The sequence below is a fragment of the Caloenas nicobarica genome, chromosome Z, assembly GCF_036013445.1.
Source record: "Caloenas nicobarica isolate bCalNic1 chromosome Z, bCalNic1.hap1, whole genome shotgun sequence".
Taxonomy (NCBI): domain Eukaryota; kingdom Metazoa; phylum Chordata; class Aves; order Columbiformes; family Columbidae; genus Caloenas; species Caloenas nicobarica.
Window position 1 is genome coordinate 54,156,244 of NC_088284.1, and position 26,034 is coordinate 54,182,277.

At 41.9% G+C, this 26,034-nt stretch overlaps 1 protein-coding gene across 4 annotated transcripts in view; it reads right to left on the minus strand.

The window, feature by feature from the left end:
• Nucleotides 1-26,034, minus strand: part of NTRK2 (neurotrophic receptor tyrosine kinase 2) — a 201,300-nt gene that overhangs the window by 46,509 nt on the left and 128,757 nt on the right. For 3 of the 4 annotated variants that reach the window (XM_065655716.1, XM_065655720.1, XM_065655715.1), the window contains one exon: nt 4,136-4,266. In XM_065655716.1, coding sequence (XP_065511788.1) covers nt 4,136-4,266 — 131 coding nt within the window. Of the gene's footprint in view, nt 1-4,135; nt 4,267-18,504; nt 19,170-26,034 lie in introns of those variants that run through there. The other variant, XM_065655717.1, reaches the window with a different exon arrangement.

A 26,034-nucleotide genomic window follows, 5' to 3' on the forward strand; every position in this document is an offset into this window, starting at 1 on the left:
CAATTCATATTGAAATCATTTTTAAATAATAGCAACCTGGAAGAAAATTGACAGGAAGAAGCATAGGCTGATACTCTTTCCAGCAGGCTTTTTCCCTGGAAAGACAGTAAAAATGCCGAGAGCTTTGCCCTGTGAGGATGGCATATTGTATATTTCAGAAGATGCTGCTTATCTCACAGAAACAGCAAAATTATCATATGACAGAGCAGTTGCCATGCCAATTATACATCTTCTGTCAAACAGCAAAATGCAGAAAGGTCTAAAACCTAGGTAAAACTCAGGCAGGGTTTCTACTACCACGAGGCAACTTGAATTTTTGTCACCCACCATTGCAAACTTGTCTTTTCATTATTTCATGCAGTGCACAAAATAGACACAATGCATGAGAGATAGCTGACACAGTCAGGCAAGAAGGAGACGGGAAAGTGAAAAAATTAATGAGTATGTGGAATTTACATAGAAATGACATTGACTAATGCCTTTAGCTTCTTCCCAGTGCAGGAGAAAAATTGAAACCAAGACAAAACTGTAAGAGCACAAATACAGAAAAAGACATATTCATTATTATTATCACTACTGACAAGTATGCCCAAGCTTGGCATATGAAGCACTCTCACCAATGGATAGGAGTTTTGCTCAAGCAGGAACTGAGAAATAACCACATGCATGTACTTTCCAGCCACTCAGGCCAGCGGCTAAGGAGTAGGGACACACTGCCTTGGGCAACAGAGGGATCCCCTGGCTGTTATGGGAGCTCCACATCTGCTGAGTTCATCCTTATGACAGCCAGACTGCCGCTTCATACTGATTCTCCTCCACAGAGTGCTTCCCCAAGTATCCACAGACCATCTGGTCTCTGCAGACCCGTGCTCTGCAGCAAGTGCAAACCAGCAGTTCCTGAGTCCACCCTGACACCACAGAACTGCATTCATAGAAGCATCAGAGGAAGAGCAGGGGGATGTGGCTGTCACCAGCATCTGTGTGACTTGGTAATGAAATGCCCATGACAGCTGTTCTTTATGCTGTTTCAGCCTTCCCCTATGAAATCCTTACTACTACTCCCCATCACTATACAAGATCTGAGTGGTATATTTCCTCAAGAAATGAAGGGGTGGTTTTGACTCTTCTCTGAAGACCTGAAGTGTTGGAAACCTTTGGTCTTCCTCTGTGAATGATGTGGAAATGTTCTTCACCTCACGCACACAGCAGTCTGCTAGGTGAGCACAAGCCTGGAGCAGGATAGAGTAAATCTTCCTCCAGCCTCCCAGGGGAGCCAGAGGCAGCTGTCAACCTGTGCCCTGACAGTCACCCTCACCTCCGCCTCCAGCCAGGTTAAACTCCAGGGTGTTTCAAAATGACGGACCCAATTTTGGGGCACACTGCTTTGAAATTGGGCCCATCTTTTTGGACCACCCTGCAGTGGAAGACTATGCCTGGGGATCCAACCCTTGAGGAGACAGTACTGATCCAGGCCCGAACAACCACTGCGGTATGGCAAAATGGACTACGAGGAAACAATAACCCTTCCTTCCTCCGTCCTCTGTTCTCTAAACGTGTCTGCAAAAAATGGTGTACTGATGAGACGTACGAACACACATGGGGGAAAGGGCAGTACAATGCCCATGCAACCAGCTTAACCCATGGTTAAGCTCCCCGCTCACAGGGTTTGGCCCACAGAGAGCATTTCCAAACAATCAGTGCTCCCCCAAAAAAGCCTGATGGTTGAAACAAATTGAAACAGATTCTCCTCTTCCAAGAAGCAAAAGCTCAAGCACTTTGGTTGTTTATGCAAAGCCTGATTTTGTATCTTCCCAGATTTTTCTGGGCCTCTTAGGCCCTGAATAATTTGCTGCAGCAACATCAGCACTTCAATACCAGCCAGCTGAAAAGGAGAAGGATGCCTGTTGAACCAGATAGTGATGCTCAGGGCCAGGCACATAGTTGCTGAGCAACCGGCAGGAACAGGCAGCCCTCGAAGGCCACCAGCCACCCTGATTCACGCCATGCAGGTAAGATCATGCCTCCTCACTGCCAAATTCCCCCTGGCACCACCCTGCTCCTCGCGAAGTACACATTCCCACTGGGCTCATCAAATCTATTTCACAGAGGTTACTGTGTCCTGGTTTTGGTCAGTGCAGAGAAACTCTCTAAAGCCCTTGCTGTGTACCAGGAGGAGCTGCCCTCCACTGCTCACATCCAGGTCTGCTGTTACAAGGTCCCATCACTTGACCTCCACTGTGACTGAAGGATACCTGTGAGCTACGGTTGGTACCATGGTGAAAGAGAGAAGCACCAGACAACCAACTCCTCAGTTATATGGAGACCAACCTAATGGCAAACTTTGCCAAAAAGTTCACTCTTTGACAGCAGCTAGAGTCACATCTTCAAGAGGCAGTGCAGGAAACATAAAATGGGTACAACCTGTCCCCAGAATCTGGTGGAAAAAAAAAATAGTATGACAACTGGTCCAGAAAACTGATAGGTTTGTCATCTAAATCCATGGAGACATCTGTCCCTTTAAAGGCTGAATGTCCTTCCTTGTGAATTACACTGAGAAAGAGGAACAGAGAACAAGCACAGTGCAGCACTTAGCGGCAGAAGTGCTAGGCTCCATTTGGTCAGGACTTTGAAAGGGAGCAAGTGAATGGAAAGACTTTTATTTTGCTATCAAGCAGTTCCCTGAAGTGATAGAGGAAAGGCAATTTCCACTCTAGCTTCACCAAAATACAATAGAAAATTCATTCAGATCTAGTTCTGTCATCTCCTACCTCTTGCTTTCTCCTGTCTATGATATATCCCTTCAGGGTTTAATTTTTCCTTACCAGTCAACATGACTGAACAACTCCTAAGAATCAAAAGCTTGTAACCTTGGCAAGCCCCAAAAAACCTGTTATTTTTGATGGAGCAAGCAAGCTCTCTACAAGTCCATCTCCTTTCATGTTCTCTCACTGCCAGATCAAAACCCCTGTTTCTTGTTTGCAAATTCAAAAACATGATCTACTCAATTTCTTTTATTGTATGGTTTGATCCAAAATGTACACATGGTTGCCTAATTGTGACTGGTCAGAAAAAATTATTTTCTGATCCCTAGGCACAACCCAAACTCTAAACATGTATCCCCCCTGCATTTAATGAGACACTTCAAATGCTGAACACCTTGTTAAGCTTTTGGCAGAACACAGACAGAGGTAAGAGATTGTTGCCAGAGAGACTTTGTAAACTCTTAAGAGTGTAGTTTCACCGATATTGTTTTCTAGCTTACATCCGTAGCTGAGGTTGACAATCAATCTCAGCCCTTTCTTTTTGGGAGATGAAAAGGCTTGGTACTGTGAAGAAGGTTTGGTGTCCAAGCTGCAGATCTTCTTATTCCGTGGTAGATTCCCAACACACCATGTAGCCTGTGCCCTTTAGGAGAACCAAACAAATGCTTTATTTCCCTATTCTCCTCGCCCCGCCCCCCTCCCTGGAAATGTGAGAATTATGCTGTATACTTGAAACTCCAAGGTTATGGCTGTTTTCCTGTAGTTTCCTCATCCTCTGGACTATATTTTGGGAGACTTGACAGGAGCTGTGTAATCAAGAATCACTCCTCCAGGTCTAACATGTCATGACTTCTGGAGTTCCACACAGCCAGTATATAACACAACATAACAATATGATCCACAAATTTTTTATAACATTAATGACAATTACCCACAAATAATTTCAATGTCTGACTAAGAGAATGGCACAATCCTGAAAAAGAAAGGCTCTCTTTGACTAGCAATTATACACATAACCTATTCACTTAGCTAGCAATAGATCATGTTTTCAGACATGCATATGTGTCACATGTATTTTTAATGACCTAGACATTATTTTTCACTAATTATATTTCAGATAGATCATAAAAGATTTTGCCCCTTTGTGACACAGTCCATTTTACCCCTTTTCCTTATGAAATCAAGCTCTCATTTTATAATCCACAGCGAGATCAAATATCGCATTCTCTTAACACTCCATTAGCCTTGTGAACTCTTCCACATATATCAGAGCAGTTACACTGGGCTACAGAATGGGCAAACATTATCATTTACAAATAAAATAGCATTAGTTGCAACCATGAATTAATAACGGAAACCCTAGACTGTTTTACCTTCACTGCCACCAAGATCTTGTCCTGCTCAGGACAGAGGTTATAGCATTCCGCCAGAAAAACTTTCCCAAAGGCTCCTTCTCCCAGTTCTCTTTTGAGAACGATATTGTGACGCTTGATGTGCTGCACAACTGTGAAGAGAAGACAAAACGGAGGTCAGAAGTGAGCTGCAAGGCCAGGATGGGACAGGGTCCATGTTTACAGCCACGTGGAGACAGAGCTGCCTGTAGAGTGGGGCACATGACATGGAAGGAATCGGAGCACCCATGTGTCATTCATTAGTGCTTTGCCCAAGAAGACCGAGTTAATATATTTATATTTCGACAGTAGCGCATTTGCTGGATAAGGAGAAATGCAATTAAGAGTCACGTGGGAAAAGGCCATTTATCATCATGTTAAGATGACTGCTGCAGAGCATACATAACAGCCAATGTTGCTTTTTTAAAAATGTGAAGACAAAGAAGCTGAAAACAAATCAAACCTTTCTCACAACACTTCTATTTTTGTACCTCTAACAATAGCTGAACTCTTTCATGCAAAGCCAAAAAGTTTAAAAATTGACCTAATCGAAGAAAACAAAATGTTCCCCCTTTCAGAGGGAAGTTTATCCAACTAACTCTCTCGTTCTCTTACCACTTGTTCAACTGCTTTCCCTCTCTGGCTATACAACATTTACAATAAGATAGAAATTTCATTCTTGGAAACATGACTTACAGTATTGCTCTGAAGTAGAAGAAATAAAAGATGGACAAAGGTTTTAGATACCATAGTGGACAGAGGCTTAGTTGAATTGCTGCCCAGAATCAATTGATTCAGACATTAAAGTCCTTGAGCATTTTTGTTCAACTCATTTTACATTTTCCTTTCAGCACAAGCTTCCATTAAAAGATTTAATATTTAAAAGACTGTACCAAATTTTGTAGAATACATTATCAATTTACAATATTCAAGCTAAACAAAGCAGCTGGAAGGACAGTTTAACTGGCCAACTCAACAAGGTTGACAGCTTGTGTTGGTGAAATTGTATGAAACAGTCAGCATCTACTGATGAATTTAACCTCAGTGCATTTAGCTGCTTTAGCAAACACTGAAATTTAACCCTGCCTCGACAAGGCCTATTTGCAACTTACATCCTACACACAGTGAAGTAAACAGTGATGCTCGGGCACCAAGGCAGCTTCTGCAAAGACATGAATGTCACCTTGGCTCCCAAACTGCAGGGACCAAGACAGAACCCTACCAGTAATTTAGGATATATTCAGATGCAGACCAACCCCTGCCTCCATGCTTGGCCACACAACTATTCCAAACTGGGTGGCCACTCCTGCAGAAACCACCTTGCCTCCATTATTAAAAGATGGAAAACAGAGTGCTGCTGGTAACAGCAGTGGGGAGAAATGGCACAGCCTGTCCCCACTGTTGTCGCCAGCGTTTGGAGAAAGCACCCATGGTCTACAAGAGAAAAATACATATGCCCCACACCCTAAGCCTACAGCGATATAACACAAGTGCACTGCATATGAATGAACTCCATATTCACATGTGTGTGCATGTGGAGGGAGCCTGGTGCTGGAGCAAGCCAGGAGAGCAAGCGGTGTCCCCAGGAGTCTCCATCATGAGTCTGCCAGGTGGGCAGCACACCAGAGGAATGGACCTCCACCACACCCAGCTGCCACCTGCCAGAAACACCCAGGCCAGCACACAAGCAGGCCCACTGTGCCCTGAAGGCGGGGTGAGGAAAGCCAGCTTCTCCCCATGCCACTCCCGACCCACCTGAGCTTGCTCCTGTCCCTGCAGTGGGCAGCTGCAGGGGGAGAAACTGCCCATCCCCTCTTCTGGTGCTAGGCCTCTCACCAGAGGCCACAGGTCCCATTAACAGCCAAGTACACATGAAATGAGACCACAAAGCACCAATGCTTTTCACTCTTGTTGAACTCTGTTCTGATTTAAGATTGAGTTTTATCACGGAGATGAAAAAAATGGGTACGTTTGTTTGGCAAGCTACCCAAGCAGCTCCACTGCTGCCAGTAGGAATTTGTTTTTTAACTACCTCCTCAGCGCTGGCTTTTCAAGTAAAGCACAAAATGAAAGAAAACGCACCTTTTCCCCATGGATGCAGGTTAAGTGGCACCCCTTGGCTCTGCTAATGCCAGTCACAAGGTGGACAGGCAGGGAGGACCGCTGCCACGGCACGCCGCCTGAGCATGGGAGCGTGGCACACCTCCTGATCTTTGCTTTAAAATCTGCTTCCTGATAAATGAGAACTCCCCTTTACTCCCTGCCAAACCTGCCATTCAACCCTGCCCCCTGGGGAATTCTTCTGTTTCCCTCTGCTTTACCAGCATCACTAGGAGGTTGCCTCTCTTCCTTTCCTAGGGAGGAAAGTTCAGCTCCATGTTACCAGTGTCACCATCTGAAAATGTTGACAAAGCCCATAGACAGGGAGTCGGGCTGAGATCCCGTCCTACTGGCGTCAGCAGCAGAATTCCCGCAGAGGCAGTTTTTCATTTGGGTCCCTCTGCAGCTGCCAAAGACCTGGTGACAAACACAGCTGACTTTCTGAATTTTGTGTGGGTCCTCTCCATTTTGAACCCCGTACACTCCCAATGTTGACCTTAGCAGTACGAAGGGTTTTTTTTTTTTCCCTGAAGTTCCTAGAGGACCTCAGAAACAATAGAGTAAAAATAAATAAGAAACCTATCTACTACTCCTCTGTAGCACGCTTACAGCTGCTGCTAAATGCTCTTATATAAACCAAGCATTTGAATAAACAACCCATCCCATAAACCAAACTGTTAAAACTAGAATGCAGCAAGCCACAGAAGAGATCCGTGCAGAACATATTTGCAACGTGTCATGCTCTATCCATCCTGTTACCTTTCTGAGCTGCAGCGAGTTACTAAACAAATAAAAAATGACAGTAAATGTGACTAAATGGGCAGAGATTAAATATAGGAGCAACGTAAGTAAATCAAACACATATGATGTGACGGAAATATGAGCTAAAGAAGAAATCCATTTAGCATACTCAGGGCCCCAGCCATAATGACACCATCTTCAGTGGGAGGAGATTTCAGCAGGAGATACACTGAAAAATTCAGGTCAAAATCTGCTTTCAGTTAACATCAGGATAAAGCCAATTATCTCTGTTAAAGTCCAAGAGATTATCCTGGATTTACACCAAAGAAACAAAGCAGAATTTGGTGAAAGAGGTGACATAATTGAATTGCCAAAGAAGTGGTCTCATAACATTGTCTCACAGACAAAGATACAGTAACATTCCAAGGACAGCTGTGTATTTTCCTCTCGAATCTAAATGGTGATTATCTTTGAACTGCCATTTGTACTTTTAAAAGCACACCATCCTTGGTTTAAAAGATTTTGTCTGGTTACTGTAAAAAATACATTACATTAAGCAAAAAGCTAAGTCAAGTTGAAACACTTAAGAGAAAGATGAAACAAAATATGAAGTCAGACTGAGCAAACTAAACAAAGTTAAAAGCTGAAACGAGGCTGTGGTGTTAAATAACCACACAGCCATCCATGCCCATAGAAGCAGGGGGCTCCCACAGATGACTTCAGGAAATTGGCTGACAACGGGGAGCACAACTACAGAAAAGAGCTTTCTTCTCGAGGTCTCAGAGACATGCCACCACCACAGCTGGACTCCTGGGTATTTCAGTTGCTAACAAACAGCACATACCACGCTGGAAGTGATGCATCAAGGCCTCGTCCTGCAAACGCTATCTGCAGGCATGGGATCGCACTCCCCAGGTAACCTACCTTGGGTGGTGAGGCTGAACAGAGAGGGTCACACAACGTTCTGGAGCGGGTCCCAGTGAAACAGGCAACTTGAGATCACCTCGTCACATTGATTTCACTGAGCTGGATGTGACTGATTCTAGCCACAGCCAGCAGGACACTCAGCAGTATAAATTATTAAAATGTTTCTGCATGTAATTAAAAAGTGAAATGCTGTGACAGAGTGGAAGTATTTTCCCTTCGGTCACAAACAATAGGTCTGAACATTTTACCATCACATGTGACTATTACACCACCTAAGCTGACCTTCTACACAGCACGAAGTGCTGTTATTGAGTTAAATGACTTGTGCTTGGTAGGAGGCTGCTTCCAAAGAGCAGCTGTGCCAGTCTTGATTTTAAAGTCTGAGTTATTCACTTGCCCTAACATTTAATAATTTCCATTGCTAATAAAAATGCATGCCTTATTCTTTGTCTCTTAATTTTTAGCTTGTCTGGCTTGCATCGCCCTCATCTCAGTTTTAGGAGACTTCCTCTGCTAGCTTGAGCAATCTTTTAAGGCCTGGTGTTAAATATATATAATGAACACTCTTGCTCTTCTTGGTAAGACAAAGAGACGGAAGCCCCGTCCAGGAAAATATTTTCTCCATTTTGCCAGTCATTTTCTCTAGAAAAATTTTCAACAACCTTTTAAAATTAGTTATTTCAAGTCGATTTTCCCAACTGGAAGTCACATTCTTCTATCACTTTCCACAAGACTTGTAATAAAAACATAAAATAAGCTCCCTATATCTCTGCATGTCTGAAGATCACAGTAGTCTTTTCAAGGCTGCGTTTCCTAAAGACCATGAAAAAATACATAGTTATCTGGTATGTACGAGTGTGTCTCATCTTGAACACCTCACCCAATTACAATATCACAAGTGCTGTAAGTTTCAGATGTGTTTCCTTTTCCCGTATGAGAACAGTAGAACAGAGGAGAGATCTGTCCTTATGGAGAGGCTGCAATATGGACTCACTGCTTGATGGACAGTAAGAGACACAGCAGACAGGCTCCAGCATCACTGCTCACTGAATTACCAACACTAGAAGATCCTGTTGTGTTGCATGCCCACTTAAATCACCTGCTTAGTCTGCTTTCTTGGATACTGTTCAGAATTTTGCTAGCAGTACACATGTGGAACACTCCTGATGAAATGTGTTGTCCCAGGACTCTGAGAAGAGAGTGAGGATCTTCAAGATGCCAAATAACCAGGCAAGGTAATATATAGTAACATATTTAGAGTTGCATAAGAAGAAAAGCAGCAGCAGAAAAAGACTCAGCTTGTGATGTGACATGAGGTGCCACACAAAGACATTTTGAGTTCCTTAATTTCTTCTCTCACCACTTCTCTTGCAATAGTGAAGATGCAATTTTTTCTAAGATCTTGCAAGAAAAAACAGGTGTAAATGGCAGAGTGATTGTTCAGGTATTATACCCAATTTGTACAACATTTGTCATTTGCATAAAAGGAGGGGTAGAATTTCAGAGAGAATCCCATAGCAGGAGGGTACAAAACCACTACAAACAGCAGACAGTGAGTCTAACCTGATGGCCATCAGATTCTGCAGTAGCAGCATCTCTACACTTCTGCATGCTATTGCCACCATAGAAATTTTGGCACGTGGAGATATCTACTCTCTAACACAGCAATAAAAGCCAACAACAACCACTTTTTTTTTTTTTTTAACCTTTCAATCTGTCAGCATTGCCCAGATGCAGAAGTAGGCCAGCTCAGTTCTGAGAGTATATTTCTGATTATTTGATGTATTTATCCATATGATATTCATTACTTATTATTATCTATATATTTTTGTGTAGTGCTATTGTTGTTTAATCTTTACTGGACAGCAGCAACAAATTCTCATGCAAGACCGGTGCTCAGCTGTTGTAGGCACAAACAAACAAGCAGCATGTTTTCATATATATATTCCACAGCTAAGGTTCAATTCACACCTCTTTAACAGAAGGAAAATATTCCAACAAGCATGAGCTTCTCAGTTATGCTGCTCTAAATGAAAGGTGCTGGTACAGGCTACAGAAAACTGAGTATGGAAGATCCACAGAAGAACTAGGTCAGAAAGGCACTTGGGCCTTGTCACATTACCTGTACAAGTATGGCTTCTGAATCATTTTGAATTTTGTTTTGTTTCTTTGAAAAAGAGTGATTCAATTCAACAGTTGTGAAACAGTTATCCCTGAGTGGCCACCAGTGATTTGCCAGACTTTTCACAGGCATCAGACCCCAAGTGGGCCTTGAGGACACATTTAATGGGCAAGTTGAATAGGCAGTGGTCTTCCTGGAAGAACTGGAGACATTTATGGAAGGCAAACCTGTAAGCTCTCACCGGAATGGCATAATACTCAGGGGTATCCTAGCTGTCAAGAGCTATGCCTGATGAAAAATCAAATAAATCGGTGATCGCTGCAGCTTAACCTTTCAGTTGCTTTGTTTACAACTTACATCCTCACAGGATTTATACTTTAAACCCGAGAGTTTCTGTTGTGTGGGCTGAGAATTAGGCTTCTCTTCGTGACACAGTGCTGCAGCTCCCAGGAAGGTGCCCCATCCTCACACACCTGCCCGCAGCAGCAAGGACACCACTGCTCTTGCTCACTGTAAACTCACTTGCTTTCACTGGTGTGGCTCTTCTCTGGCCGAAACTCAAGTGTCTGCTGTCATTTGGGGTTAATATTTAATTTCTGGTGAGGCATTTTATCCTACTCTTTTGTTATGGTAATGCATTTGTTTTAGTTGGCCAAGATCCTCTCAGTTTGGCTACAGATAGGCATATTCCCATACTGGATTAGATCTTTATAATCAAATAAGAACTATTTAATAATAAATTATAATAACAATGCTATCATTGCTTTAAATGCATGAGTTTATGAGCTACATTCGCCCTTCAGGAAAACAAGAATAATGAAGTCGACAGTTTTTCCAGGCATGAATTTGCCCTTCTATACAAAAATTAAGGTACACAAGGCCTTAGAAACCTGAAACTGTTTTTTATTTCAGTTTTAAATATGTATTAAATATGGATTTGATCTGTTACATGCTAAAATAATTGGGATCTATCAAAACAACTGAAAGCTAAATTTGATGCTCTATGTTCAGAATAAGTAGCAGATATTAATCGCTCCATGTTTCTCTTTCTGTGCTCCTTCTAGGCTACTAACAACTTTTCAGTACAGCATGGAAAATCAGATTTAAGCAGAAAACTGTGTTGGAATTTTGACTAAACATTGTCTTTGTGGATGTGTATACACTTAATTTGTAATCTCGGTGCACTTCTTCCAAAAGATTAATGATTGTAAAACTTTGTGCACGAGTTGCTGTATAAAACCTTTGCTAGCATTATTTTGTTGCGGCAGATCTGGTCTGGCTTCCATGTTTACGTTAACTGGAGACAATGACCTCACACCACCACCCTTCTCTTAGCTCAGACCAGGAAATCCTTTCCCTCAGCATGATACTAATCTTTAGGGATCTTCTGTGCTGCAGAAACAGAAGCACTCAGCAAAGGATGGGGAAACACCATGTAGCATATCTCATATAATAGATGCTTGGAGGGAAGAAGGGCTAATAAATATACTGTCTTCAATGTATTAACTCTTTTCTATCTTTGTTTTAAGAAACAGGTGTAGTCTGAAAAGCATCCCAGGTTGCTAGTCTGAGCAGCAGTACCTGAAAGAAACATCACGCATTCAGAGACTGAGCCATATTCAAGCTTGGCGTAAGTTGGTATAAAAGTGAAATTTGAAGGAGATTGCCCTATTTTTGATGTAGGTTTCTCTGCTTTGCTTTTTCTCTTCTCATTTTAAAAGGAAAAGGAAATCATTTTGTACCCTGATATAAGGGAGAACAGAAGGGCTTTACTGGTAGCCTTTCAAAACGAGATATGAAAAGTAAATGGAGCTTTCAAGCCTGTGAACGAATAAACCATGTGCTTAGGTCACAGTCACAAATGCTATCCGCTTCTATAAAAGTTAAGCATGTACTTAACCTTTACCTTTTGCTGAACTATTTTGCTAAAAGATGGCATAGCATCTGATCTGCCATGGTGGATGGGTAGGTATGCCCTGTTGCAGCTTATTTTGCATAGAAAGAAAAGGGAACAATAGAGAAAACATTGCAGGAGCACGACAGAACCCAGCCTTCTATGTATCACTTTTAAACATATTATTTATGCTTTTCCTAATAATTTTTGTCCTGCTTCAGAGCACCTTTCATGGTTCTATCAGACTGCAGCACACTCTGTGAGTTTCCATGAGGAAAGCTGAATCTTATGCCCATGTTTTGCATTCTTTGGGCCAACTGAGGTAAATTCTCCCCTTGAAAGGAAGTTCAGCCTCTGCCTGCTTCCTTAACTGCACACCATTAAGGCTCTGTCGCTATGTGGTGACTTGCTCTTATGATTCTGTACATACTGTCCCTTTTCTGGGGTTTTGCTGTTAAGTGGCCTTTAAAGACAGAGAAAAGTTACAGGTTTGGTTATCTCTGAGGAGGACCTACAAAAGACTCACAAAGACATCGGGCATCACAAACAAACAAAAGAAGAAACCTTCCTCACCCTTTGGTCATATCCCTGTATTATTCACTGAGAAAGAACATCAGCAGGAAGGAGAGAAAACAAGTCTTGAGTCTCCCTCAAGAAGAACCGCAGTTTGTCCTCTGTCCTTTGGGGATGCAGAGAGGCTTACCACTAAGGGTTGTACTGTCCCAAAGCCCCATGCAACAGGAGACATGAGCAAAACCATCATAAAATATGAATGGACCTGAAAAAAGAGGGTATTCTCTTTTACAGATGCACTGTCCTCCAGCCTTTCTGCATCCTTCCATGGTGAGGCATTTGTTGCTCTGCTTCTATAACACTGGCAGGCTGTCACACCTCTTTGCTAGGGCAGGCCATATACAGAGGCTGATGTTTCTACAGGGCATTTCCCCCTTGGTCCCTGTTACAGTTTCAGAATCCCAGTGCTTATGGATAACAAAGGCAGCTTTTACTGGCAGTATGGGGTGTTTCGAAAAGATGGACCCAGTTTGAAATCACTATATCTCTGCAACCACGAACCGCCCATGAATGAAACTCTGACCGCTTGAAAGGATGGGGCGTAGAGTTTCAAATGATTACTCTCCCAGAGCACAAACAGCCCCTGGCCTCAGTCATTCGCAAGAATATTGACCCACTGATGCCAAAGAGCATTCGTCATTGGTACCAACAATTTGAGGAAACAGACTGTTTGTGTAAGGGGAAGCACGCAGGGCGACCACATGCTTCAGAGGAAAATGTGAGAAGAATTCAAGAGAGCTTTCTGCATATCCTGTGCAAGTCCAGTAGTCTTGCCAGCCAACTGGGTCCATCTTTTTGAAACACTCTGTATATGCATGCAAGGTACACTCAGAAAATCTGTCTTTGCTGCTGGGCTGTGACAGATACCTTTATTGCAGCCACAATGCGGTTAAAAGATTATTACGTTGTACTAGCTTCAAACAAAAGCCCTATAAGTTTTCACTTATAGGTCATCCAAATGAAGCCAGGAAGGGTTTGCAAGACTGAACATGCTGAGTGTTCTTCAGGATCAGATTCTCAACAACTGCAAAGAAAAGATGTTTTTTCTTTTGTCTTGTTGCACATGCACTGGAAAAATTTGTTTCCACATAAATCTAGCACGATTCATTCTTCAAGCTTAAAAAGACGTGCTTATCATAGATGACACATCACCTCCTCTGCTGACCTGGTTCTTCTGCCCTGCATCCTCTGAAGGACTACGACGGTAAAGTCTACGTTTATTTTATGCGAACAACACAAATTGTTCTGTGTGTAAAGGTCATGAGGTTTCTACAGCCTGGGCGACTTCTCATCTTTCTCCAGGTTCTGACAGCCCCCCAAAATCTTAGGGAAGGATGCAAATGTGACTGTTGTTCCACCTGCACTGAGCTTTGCTTAGGCAAACAGTGGTGCTCCTACTTGGAACCGCTCTGTAAATTACACTGAACTGTAGCCCAGCAGGATTTGCGAACACTTCAAAGCCTTTTTTGCAATAGCAGCAGCATAGGTGCCTATTCTAATTGTCCTGATAGAAAACCCAACCGCCCCATGGATACCATGAGAAAAGGAACGCTGTGGCTTGACAATGGGAACAGCAGGACTTTTCCAGATCATTTATCTTCCAAAAAATGTCATGTACTTTCTCTTCTCCCCTCTTGGATTTGCATGTTATTTTCATGTAACATGAAAACTAACACATCTAGCTAACAGATCTAGCAGAGAATATGAGAAATCTTCCACTCACTTGAGCTCTGGACTGTGTCATCTGTCAGCTGAAATTATGTTTCTCTACATTTCCGACAAATGAGGAGGAGTCCTCCTTCTTTGCTAAAAGAAGTCTGGTGAGGGAGCAAAAGTCTCGACTATGTGCGGCCCCTCGCAGGTGGTCTGCGCAACACACAGCCCAGGGCCACTTGCTGTGCAGTGGACCGGGGCGATGCCACGCTCTGCGCGCCCTGTGGCTGTGGACAGCGAGATGCCAGCCAGCAGCCAAACAGAGGCAGAGTTAAAGTAGGAGCAAAGAGTGCCTCGGTTCTGCTACAGACAACAAACCAACAGGTCTGTTCCTCAGCAAAGTTCCCTTCAGACATCTGCTTAAATAAGGGTTTTGTAAATTTTCACTAACATGTATAAATCCCCTCCCATATATCAACAAAATTGTATTTTAGACAAATGGAATGAACACAGATACATTAATGGAAAGTTCACTATAAAATATGTCAGGAGCTAATGAAAAACAAAGACCTGTACTCCTTTATGGTAACAATTGCTTATAATGGGGTTCACTGTGACAATGAACAGTCAGAGCCCCAGCACCAACAGCAACAACACAATCAACCAACCATTCAATGGGATCTTTTAAAGCTGTGGCCCATGACGAGGTTAAGGACAAGTTCAGGCTCTGCCAATATGTTTTCAGCACCTAAAAGCATCTTGGGTTTGAGTTGATAATTACAGTGTGCTGAGCCAAGCAGCTGTCACTAAGGAACAGGAGCTGCCCAAATGCAGCAAAATGCATGGAAGTTTACTGGCTGATTTATCACACAATAATGAACCCAGTTATAGCCTTTTGAGGAATGGAAGTGAAAGACAGAAAGAGGGCAAAAAAAAAAAAAAAAAGAAGGAGGGAAAGGAGGAAGAAAGAGCTTTGAACATTTTGTTCCAGTCAGTTGCCAAGAAAGAGGAAAACACCAGGCTTGATTCAATTGAAGGATGCCCCCTCAGAGCCCCGCTGCTGCTGGAAAAGTGGCCAATGAGCAGATACCCGAGACATGTATTTCTCAAAGCACACAGATCCAGACTTTGCCGAGACATGAACTCTTGCTGATAGCAGCACACACACATAGCAGGGAAACAAGAAGAACGGCAGAAATGGCTGAATGAACTTTATTCAGGATCTGACATAGGATGTCAGTATAATGAACGTGACCTAAAGCAGAGTGTTACACTCATAAGCAGACTGAGTTGGCAGCTCTGACCAATTAGTACCTGTTAATTTTATGGTGATAGCTAGTACACACGTATGATATTCTGTAAAAGCTTAATAGATGTCACCATAAATCACAGTCACCTTTCTCCCCTGCGTTCTTTATATTTGGAACCTACTTACAGTTTAATCTGAAGTGAACGCAAATGCAATTCCGGCAGTCTCTGCAAGAAACCAAAAATGCTTGGACCAGAAAAGTTCTCTTCTCACCTAGCATCCGTATGACTGTTGCTTTTAAAAAACAAAACTGTTTTGTTCCCATTACTGTACACCATTATATTTACAGCAACCGTAGTCTGAACAAAGATAGGCAAAATGTAGGGTTTTTTCTCCTTTCTGAAGTTCAAGTTCTCTCCCACAGTAATATATATGAGCTGCCTACATACTCATGTACTCAGAAAGCACATTGAGCAGAAGAAACCAACACAAACAGCTGCTTCATTTGTTGAACTGTAATGGCAGAAAACCCCACATGCTTATCAATAAAGGAAATATTAAAAATTACCATGATTTGTATTGTTACCAGTGAAACAGAAGAATTTTTGTCTCACGTTGCTTGGAACTGGCACTTGCAGCTACGGAAACGGGCGTTGTCCATCGATACGCACTCTGTCTGCACTTAGCTAAAACACTGAGGTACACAAAGCCTTACTGTCAGCCCTACAGACAAGATGTCACCAGGGCAGATTGACAGACCACGTTACAAGCAGTGCTGATTAACTGCTGCCGCCTGCAAGACCACCACCAGCACGAGGGCAAGTACAGACCTGATTTTAGGACGCTTCTGTCTGGAGCCTGTTATGGACCTGGAGGGCTACTTTGCCTTTTTGCAGTCCAACATCCACAAAACGGTCCTCAGGCAATTTCCAGGACTCTGTTTCTAGCCTGTCCTTCTGGTCAGAATTTTAAGGAGAAGAGGAAGGATCAGAAGCTAACATAATTAATTATAAACCGATTTCAAGATGTACTGGGTGGTTTTTCCAATGTTTTCTCATGTACAACTGTTAACTAACTTACAGGCTAGTGTGTTGCTTTCACCATTGCTTCTGTCACATTTTTTCTTGCCTTGTTGTAACATTTTCTTCAATATGAGAATGGTAATACAGCCGCATGTTCCAAGAATATAACAGGCTCCAACTGCAAAAATAACTGTTACTGATTTGCATTTTTCCTCACAGAGAAACTACAGAGAGGCAACATCATTTGCTTCTGAAACCTAGACACACACACACACATAGAGATGAAAAGGCATTTGTCATGAGCACTCTGGCAAATAACTCTTACAAGGCTTATGCTGAGTGAATCCCTTTATCATTGCTTCCCTCACCTAGAAAATAAGGCCAGAAATGGTTACCTGTTTCATAATAGTGGGGTTTTAAAAAATATTATGTCACAAAGCTATAAAGTATAAGTTTCATATTCATCAAAATTCATATCTGTTATATTTTAAAACAATGGCCAAAACTCCTCACTGCCATCACCTTCTTAATTTCAAAATCTCAAGTGGTGACTCTCCAGATATGGATTTGGCTGCAATGAATTCTTTATTTTTACAGATTCTGGCCACCTTAAAGTGCATTATGACACAGTCAAAAATCAAAGCAATTGGAAAGAAAAAAAATATGTTCAGAAAAAAGATTTTATAACACCATGGTTTTTCTTCCATTTCCTTCAGTGTTATCTTGTATGCCATGAAACTAATCCTGCTCTCATTCACAAAATGTAAACTGTGGCACTCCATGGAGTCCTTCCAGATTAACAGTCACAAATATGAGCTGCTGAAGAAAGCTATTAAGAAACCCACAGCATCCTTTAATTTAAGAAAAAAAAAAAGGACCTGCATGAACAAAAGAAAATGTGAGGCCTGCTGCTTAGCTAACTGCCCTAATTCTTTGCTTACTCCAGTCTGTATGTTATTACTAGTTTACAATCTTTTACCTACTATCCTGCACAGAAATAAACAGGCCCTCAGGGAATTAACATACCACAACCAGCTCTTCAAATCTATTTGTTGTACCTCTCTTTCCACACCTTCATAAATGTAAACAAATAAAGATTTCTGAACATGGGCTACTGGAATAATTTTCCTTTATATTGTGTCAAGCAGGCATCAGAAATGCCAGTTGTTGTGGAAACTGAGGAAAATTGTAAACTGCATCCTAATGTGGGCTATTCTAGCTAAGCATCTGAGCAACATCATGGGGAAAAATTTCTTCTCAGGACTTTTACAAGGTATTTTTGCCCATAACTAACTGCATTGAAAGCTAGCTACAGTAGCTAGGAGCAAGTGGTTTGAGAATCTGCATTACCGCTGCTATAAAAGCACAAAAACTATTGTGCTTTCACATATGCACCTTGCTGACAGCCCTAGTTGAGGGCAACCATGATGACCGCTGCTCCAGTACAGCCTTTTTAGTTCAAGCCCAGCTTTACAGGAGTCTGATACAACTTTCCCAAATCAGTGACAGGCTTGTCACTGAAACAAGCAGTCTCACAGAAAGGAGGTACATCTTGCCTCAGAAATACCTCAGAAATTGGACAGGTTGTGAGTTTGAAAGAAAAAACAGTACATATAATACATAGCAAACGTGCTATATACTGCAGCTTTCCACCCAGTGATTCGTATCTGAAGATACATAGGGAAGGAGGATCATCCACACCATGGAGTTGTCTCCAGTGAGAAACGCAAGATTGAACTGCTGAAGGGCTTGAGAAGAGACACAAGGTAGAGATTAAATATGGGCAGGGTGCAGTATGAACTCTGAAAAAAGACAAGAAAGGTGACTAAATAGCCTCAGTTCAAAAGAAAGGGAATCTCCAGACCCCAGTTGATTAATAGTGCTAATCAGATTTTCTCCTGTTTTCTCACTTAAGCATTTTAGGTCCTGTTAATTTAGATTTCTTCAACCTGAACAGCCTGTTACAGGTGCTCAGGAACCAGCTAAACATCTGCCATGCAAAGACTTCCCTTAAAGATTTTATACATTTTAATTAAATGCTGTCCCTAGTACAGCAAGAATTTACCCATATCCAAACCAACACCACAACCACTTGTTTCTGCACAGTGATTTTTTTTTTTTCTGTTACACTACACAATAATATTTGGGATATGCTTAGAAAAAGAGACAGAAACTTTTGCTAGCTTATTTATCACTACTTCTTAGTGACTCAACTTTATTTCGATGCCACATATTGCACAGCTGCCACCCTCTTGGAAATATTTCTGCATCCCATTTGGTTAGTTATCCTACAATTTCAAAAGCTTGTGATCTCTTATGGAAGTTTGCAGATGTAGTTCCCTCACCCTCCCCAGCTACAGCATGACAATGCATGCCAGAACACAGGCTCTGGCACAGACTTTGGAGATGGACGTGGAAAGGTTACACAATTTTGCAATAAATTCATTATGATCAAGCAGCACCACTTAAAGCAATCACTCTCCTGGCCAAAGAAACAAGTGAGGAAAAGAAAAACAAAATAAAACCCCAAGTCTTCGCTTTTCTGATGTCCTGTTGCATCAAAGCACAGGTTGCAACAAGCTGAGAAAGTGTAATGTGCTTCAACGTCTTTTGCAGTTGCTATGGTACAGTTTCTTATGGAAAATTCCTTGTTCTGCGTGATGTTTTTCCTGCCTCATTTGGGATGGCAGAACCGTTCCTTGTGTCACCTGAGAAACCGGGCTGTCAGTTTCCACCTATTGGTGAGAAAGAAACTCATCAGCAGCAGAACTCAATGGAAAATTTCTCGGGTAGAAGTTTCTGCGCTGGAGGCCAACACGACGCTGGGCAGGAAGGATGGATGGGTCAGGGGATGAGGGGACCACGCAGGAGATCTGGCCTCCACCTCAGGGTGAGCCACAGATTTCCTGTGTGAGCTGGGGCAAGGGATTTAATCCCTGGGACCCCCTGCTCTTGCAGGCAGGACAAGGAAGCATCCTTCCCCCATTCTTCACTGTGTGCGTGAAGCCCCAGGATTGTGACCTGCCCATGGGCCAACCAACCAGCTCCAGGTTATGGGAGCGAGGTCATAGCCCAAAAGCTCCTCAGGCAGGGGTTGTTTACAGCTGCAGAGTCCCGCAGTGCTTCGCACAGTGAGGTCCTGTTTGGACCTTAGGGCTCTAAAGTAACACATGCAAATAAGTAATTGCATTGTTCTCCACTCTTAAGGAAAAATATCAACATAGGCAAGGAGGGAAAACTCCAGCTTTACTGTACAGCCAAGGAGGAGAAAACATTTGGCTTTTAGAGGAGATGTGCAATCTATTTTCTGCATAGATAATACCAAAAATTACCAGAAACATGGTAGAAAAATGGTATTATAGCATCACGCTAGTAATACAAAGCAATCAGGGATAGGGCCTTCTCACTAGGGGAATTTCTTTTATGGATTAGTTGGAAGTAATCTGATTTTAATGTGACATTATTCCTGCTGGAATGTTTTTCCTTCCAATCAAAAAATAATTAGGTTCCACCACTTTTGATACATGAAAAAAACAAAGCTCTTTAAAAAAAAAAAAAAGTAAGAAAGGCGTTAACATTTTAATGCAGTTGGATACCTGCCGTACTTCAGAATGCTGAAATTCCCATGGGCTCCCTATGGTGATGAGAAGAGCTTTTGACCTCTCTGAGGAAAGGGGTTTTGAAAACAATAAATGCATAAGTGCTTGAGAAGAGACTCCGTTAGCAATGTCTATCATGAGAATGAAGAACATTCAAGATGTGACAATGCAACTGCACTCCATGAGACAAATTATCTGTTTGTGCCAATATTTAAAGCTCCATTGACTTCAGTGGAGTTTCACCCATACAATCACTTTTGTCTTTCAAAGTCACTCCCTTTCCCAGATAAGTTCAACAAGAAAATTAATGGGAAAAGGTATAGGAATGAAAGAAAATGTGCCAAATATTAATTGAACACAAGTCAGGACATTCAAAATTTTGATTCCCACCGTACTGACTTGAGTATAAAAACAGTCAAAAAAATTGACTGAAAATGTTAATGGTATAAATAAAGTTTCAAAGATTCATCAGCAGGAAAATGTTGATTTTCAGTTACCTTTTTGGCTTTCTAAAACAAATAATCAAATTCAATATTCCAAAGCAGAAAAAAGCTTTCCCTCCTGCCTCACAACCACCCACTCCCCCCCAAAAAAATCTTAATTTTGAAATATTTGCCCAGATAAACATTTCATTTTAAACTACCCAATTATTTAAATTATATTGAAGATGCACATTTTTCCATTTCAATATTTCAATTTGAAACTTGAGACAAAATTGATTCAAGTGCCCTCTGCTTTAACTTACATTGTCATTTTAAATCAGAAAGTAATTTTGAAATGCTGAAATCTCCCATGGGAGGAAAATTCTATTTTTGAACAGCTTTACTTCTGTGCATTTAAAATCTCAGCTACTACCCTGGAACTTTGGAGGGGGAAGACTTGTACTGAGGATAGAATAATTCACTGAAGGCTGCATTATTCTGGCTGTCCAAAATGATAAAGGCACTAGGACCTCCCTCTCTCACTTTGCAATGTGATGGACAAACCACTCTTCCAAGGCCATCATCAGATGAAGAACTGGATGCCAATCTCATACAGGAGCCTATGCAGGATGCCTGCACATCAGCACATTGCTCCTCTGATCATTATCCTCATCCTTATCCAGAGGCTACCAAATTTCACTCCCAGAAAACTTACCCAGGAAGAATCACTTGCAAGTGCACACGATGTGCAGAATGGAAGTTAAAGCTACAGAAGTTTGAAACAAAACCCAACATATGACTACAACTGACTTTTGACAAACTTTATGTCCTGATCTGAATGCTGTGAGTTAAAAGTAATTGCTCAAAAAATTTCTCCCATGCTGAACAAAATTATAATCAAAGAAGGATTCTGCAATCTAATTCCTATTCTATTGCAAATACTTGTCCATGTAAAATCCTTTGGAAGAACTGAAGTTTTGCATACAGCAGTATTTCTGTGCTAGAACCTGTTATTCGGATTATGATGGGATATCTCATCTTCAGTAAGGTCTGTGCTGCTATATTAATATTCCTAATAAAAAGAAAATCCAGAGAATGGCTCCTCTGCTTTTCAGCAACTAAGGCAAATCATGATATCTCTTAAATACACAGTTCCTTTGATAATCACAGCCACCGCTGTTATAATACATTTCCCTTATCCCAGCACCCTAATCATCTCTCTCCTTATATGTCCAGCAGCACAAGTAGCAGCTGAGGTCTGGAGACGGGGGGCACAGACAGGTACAGAAATAAACAGTGACCGAGAAGAGCTTTTTGTCCTTCAGCTGTCTTGTGTTCTATTGATCCTTTCACACTCCTTAAAGATAAGAGACAATTTATAATTATGACTATAATGAAATGCCATCAGGGATTCAGGAGGACTTCCCTCCTGAACATCTAGAGAAGCAATAAACATCAGTTTAAAAGCTATAAAACCAAATTAACAAACAGTTAAAGCTGCAGATAAAAACACCCTGCCATGCTGCCCTCCAGTTCTCTTCACTGAGGCTCCAGAGAAATGCAGATAAAATTCTCTTCCCAACTGGACCCGGATATTCAGTTAATTGGCTGTCAGGATGAAAAGCAGAAAAGAGGGAAAGCTCAGTGAAAACACTGGCCTAGTGAAAGGCAATTAAGGAGATCCTCAAACGTTGCTGCTTTTAACAAGTCAGGTGATATACTTGCCCAAATCTTTTTGCCCCTTAAATCCAAATCCTGAAGTCACACTGTTGAGGAAGGCAAAACCTAGGTAGTGACTTAAATTGCTTTGAGCTTTAGAGCAGTACAGCTTCAAAATATTGGCACAATTGCAGTAAATGACCAGCAGGCCTACCCTTTTGTCTTTCTTATCTTTTATTGCCTTTTCCCTTTCCCACCCTCTTCTTCCTTCTCTTTCTCTGGGAAAAGGAGATTTGTATACATCACTGTCTCACAGGGTGTCATTTCTTACTGAAGCCCTCTCTCTGGTTATTGCTTGGATACATGCAAGTCATGGGCTTTTGTATTTACCCTGCAGTTTCCCTATTGTCTGAACATGACTTTTGTGCTTCATCTTTGTGATGTTCATTCGGTTTTGTCCTATCTACTGAGTTTTATCAGTAATTGTGTTTCAGAGTTTATATTTATGATGGTATGTGTAGAACAGTGTCACTCTTAGCAACATGCTTGCTGGCTTAAACAACACCTAGAGATAATACTGTCTTCATGTTTGTAACATGGAAGGTATTCCCTGAGGACATACAGTGAATTTTGTCCATACAGAGCAGCTGCCTGTCAAAGGTAACGAGAAAAAGAGTATGCATTGCCTTTCCTTCGTTTCATAATCTTGCTGTAAGAGAGCACCACATTAGAAGACTGAACATATTAATATACTTCATATTTTTTGCATTCATGGGTACAGTGTGCATTTCATAAGCCTTTACACAGGCTGAGAGAGTTGGGATTGTTCAGCCTGGAGAAGAGAAGTCTCTGCTGAGACCTTATGCAGCCTTCCAGTACCTAAAGAGGGCCTACAAGAAAGCTGGAGAAGGACTTTTCTACAAGAACATGTAGTGGTAGGACAAGGGGTAATAGCGTTAAACTGAGGGTAGATTTAGATTAGATATAAGGAAGAAATTCTTCACCGTGAGGGCAGTTAGGCACTGAAACAGGCTGCCCAGAGAAGTTGTGGATGCCCCATTTCTGGAAGTGTTTAAGGCCAGACTGGACAGGGTTTTGAGCAACCTGGTCTAGTGGAATGTGTCCCTGCCCATGGCAGGGAGGTTGGAACTAGATGATCATTAAGGTCCCTTCCAAGCCATTCTATGATTCCACGATCATCTTCTGTGAAGCAGACTGAGTACTAACTGGCCAAAAATGTGATTTTATTTACAGTCATCCTACAGCTTGCACAACTTAAACAACACCACACATCAAGAACCTCAATAATTCAAGTGTATCTGGATGCAAAAACACTTAGCTTGCATTGTATCAAATGGCTTGTTAGTTTACTCAAAGGCAACTACCCAGAAGCTAATTCCAAATACACTTTTTGTCACAGACAAGGTTATATAAAGCTCGTTCCATCACAGAATCTGAAATACGAAGAAAAAAGTGCTCACTGTTTTTGGCTTGAATATGTTCAAATAGGCTTTTATCTATGGCCTTCTTAGCTTGAGTACCCAGAGAGTTAACATGCCATGCAAAACTCTTAAGTCCAGCTCAGCCCTGACACGGCTTCTAAGGATCTGCCAGCAGAAAGTAGGGCAGAGAATGATAGGCAGCTTGTGACCACAGAGAGTTTATAGCTGAGCTTGTAAACTAATATTTCCTTTCCTTATTATAAAAGCATGGATATCTAGGAAAGATTTAAACCCAGGATTGCTATCTTTCTTTATACTGCATTTCCATTTAAATAATTGCCCTTCTTTCTTAAAAATCAAAACCCTCACCATCGATACATGTTTCTGTAGCAGCTTTGTTCTTAGCATTTCTCTGAATTAATCTTGTCTTTCTGAGGGTGATCCCTAAAAAAGCCCTCTGTAAGCGGAGAGGAATTCAGGTAGGTATTCTGACACAACTATTCTGAAATCTGCTGCCATATTTCCTTATGGTAGGGCAGACACTAGTCTCTCAGACACTGAACTGTCTCCCAGCACAGCCTTTGGCTGCAGTTATGGAAGAATCAAAGTTTCAGGAAGACAGCTCTTGAGATGGTTTAGCTAATGAATACTGTGGATTTTAACATATATGCTTGTATACAGTATAGCAATAGAAACAGGTCATAGAAAGCATAAGAAAATGTTTTTTAAAAGTTTTATGGACATTTGGATGGGACTACTGGTCTCATGAAGCCAAGAACTCACTGTGGTTGGGAACAGCCTTTTATATATGATGAAAAATAAATACTGCATGCTCAGGCAAAGAGTCTGTCCCAAGACTAGACCAAACCAAACAAAATTAAAAGATTTCTCTGTGCTCTTTCTCTCCCTTATTAAGAAAAACACCTGATCCTTTTCTGTGCTTGCCCCATAGAAAGTGCTGTACATATTTCTGTGTACATATTCTGTCAATAAATGCAAGCTGCAAAGTTGAGAAGGCAAAGCTGTCTTCTGCAGGAGCAATGAACACCTGTGTGCTTTGTTCTGTCTTGAAACCATCCTGTCTTGCCATCCAGAAAATCTACAAGTCCACGATAAATCTCTTATCAGTTTGTTTAATGTTGCTATTTACCACAGTCCTGTTTCAGATGCTGAGGCCAAACTCAAAACACACAGAGATCAATAGGCTAGACTCATGTTGATTAAAATGCGAAATCAATTCTGGATTAGGCCTCTAGAGGAAAGCTATCACTGCAAAGTTGAAACTTCTCTCTTCTTCTGCATTTCTGAAAGATATACTTTTGCACTGTGTTTATTTTTCAGTGAGGTACAATGTCAGAGTTCTCTGAGATGCTGCCATTAGAAGAGGCAAAGAATTGTAACCTTAAAGTGCAATACAAAATTGTGTGAAACCTATTCCAGCAAGGAAACAGGCTGCATCAGAATGCTTACTGCAAAAGACTTCTATGAGATGGGAAATATTAATAGTCACTTTCTAGTAAAATAAGGATTGTTGCAAACAGCTGAATTCAGATTAACTTTCTGAAGGATTCACTGCCACTGCAAAAAAAGCAAAAGGCTTGTGCCTTCCACTCCAGAAGCTAAGACTAAACTAAATACGTTCCCCAAGAAGGACCATGCGAATTTGAGGCTTAAGTCTGCGCTCCTGTACCACATCTTCAGGATAACAGTTGTGATTTACTGTCTCTGAAACCACACCTCACTAAAAACATGCACCTGATGTCAGCTCTCAGGGTTAGGAACAAGACTGAAAGCGTTCTTCCCGCAAGGTTCAACTGAGCGCAGAGCTTTTGGGCTTCTTGTCTGAGGCCTGCTGGGGCTGGTTGTGGCAGCTGAAGGCGCCCAGCCTGCGAATCCAGCCTTCCCAGTAGTGGCCAGAGAACTGATCACACTTGAAGCAAAAGGCAGTTTACACCTGTAGTCAGCCATGGGCTTCAGGAGCTGAAGGACGGTGAACTTGCCTCTGCCGTGTGTGTTGCGGAGAGGTGGGCAGCAGTCCCTTCTCCAGGCACACTGTGAATGCAGTTGGGCTTCGGAGCCCTCGGGGCAGTACCAAAGGCTCACCCCAGCCAGCGCCGGACACACTGAAGATGATGCTAACACTGTTTCAAGTCATTGCCCGCCAGGACAGATGAGCGCCAGCTCTCTGCCGGAATGGCTGGGGGTGCCGGCAAGCTCTGAGCCTCTGGCCTTTTAGCTGCTTCTGATCCTTCTTCTCCCTTGCTCTACTGGTCCTGAGGGTTTCAGCCACAAGAGGATATAAATTTTTTGCTGTTAATGTCATGGAAGCTGCTACATACCATACAGGGAATACCTGCTGGTTTATTAGACAGGGTTAGTATTTAAAAAAGGACATCAATCCAGATGTCACAAAGCATAAGCCAATCTCTTTGTGCTGGAAGACCTGGAAGAAACATACTCCTTAAGGTTTATTAGATA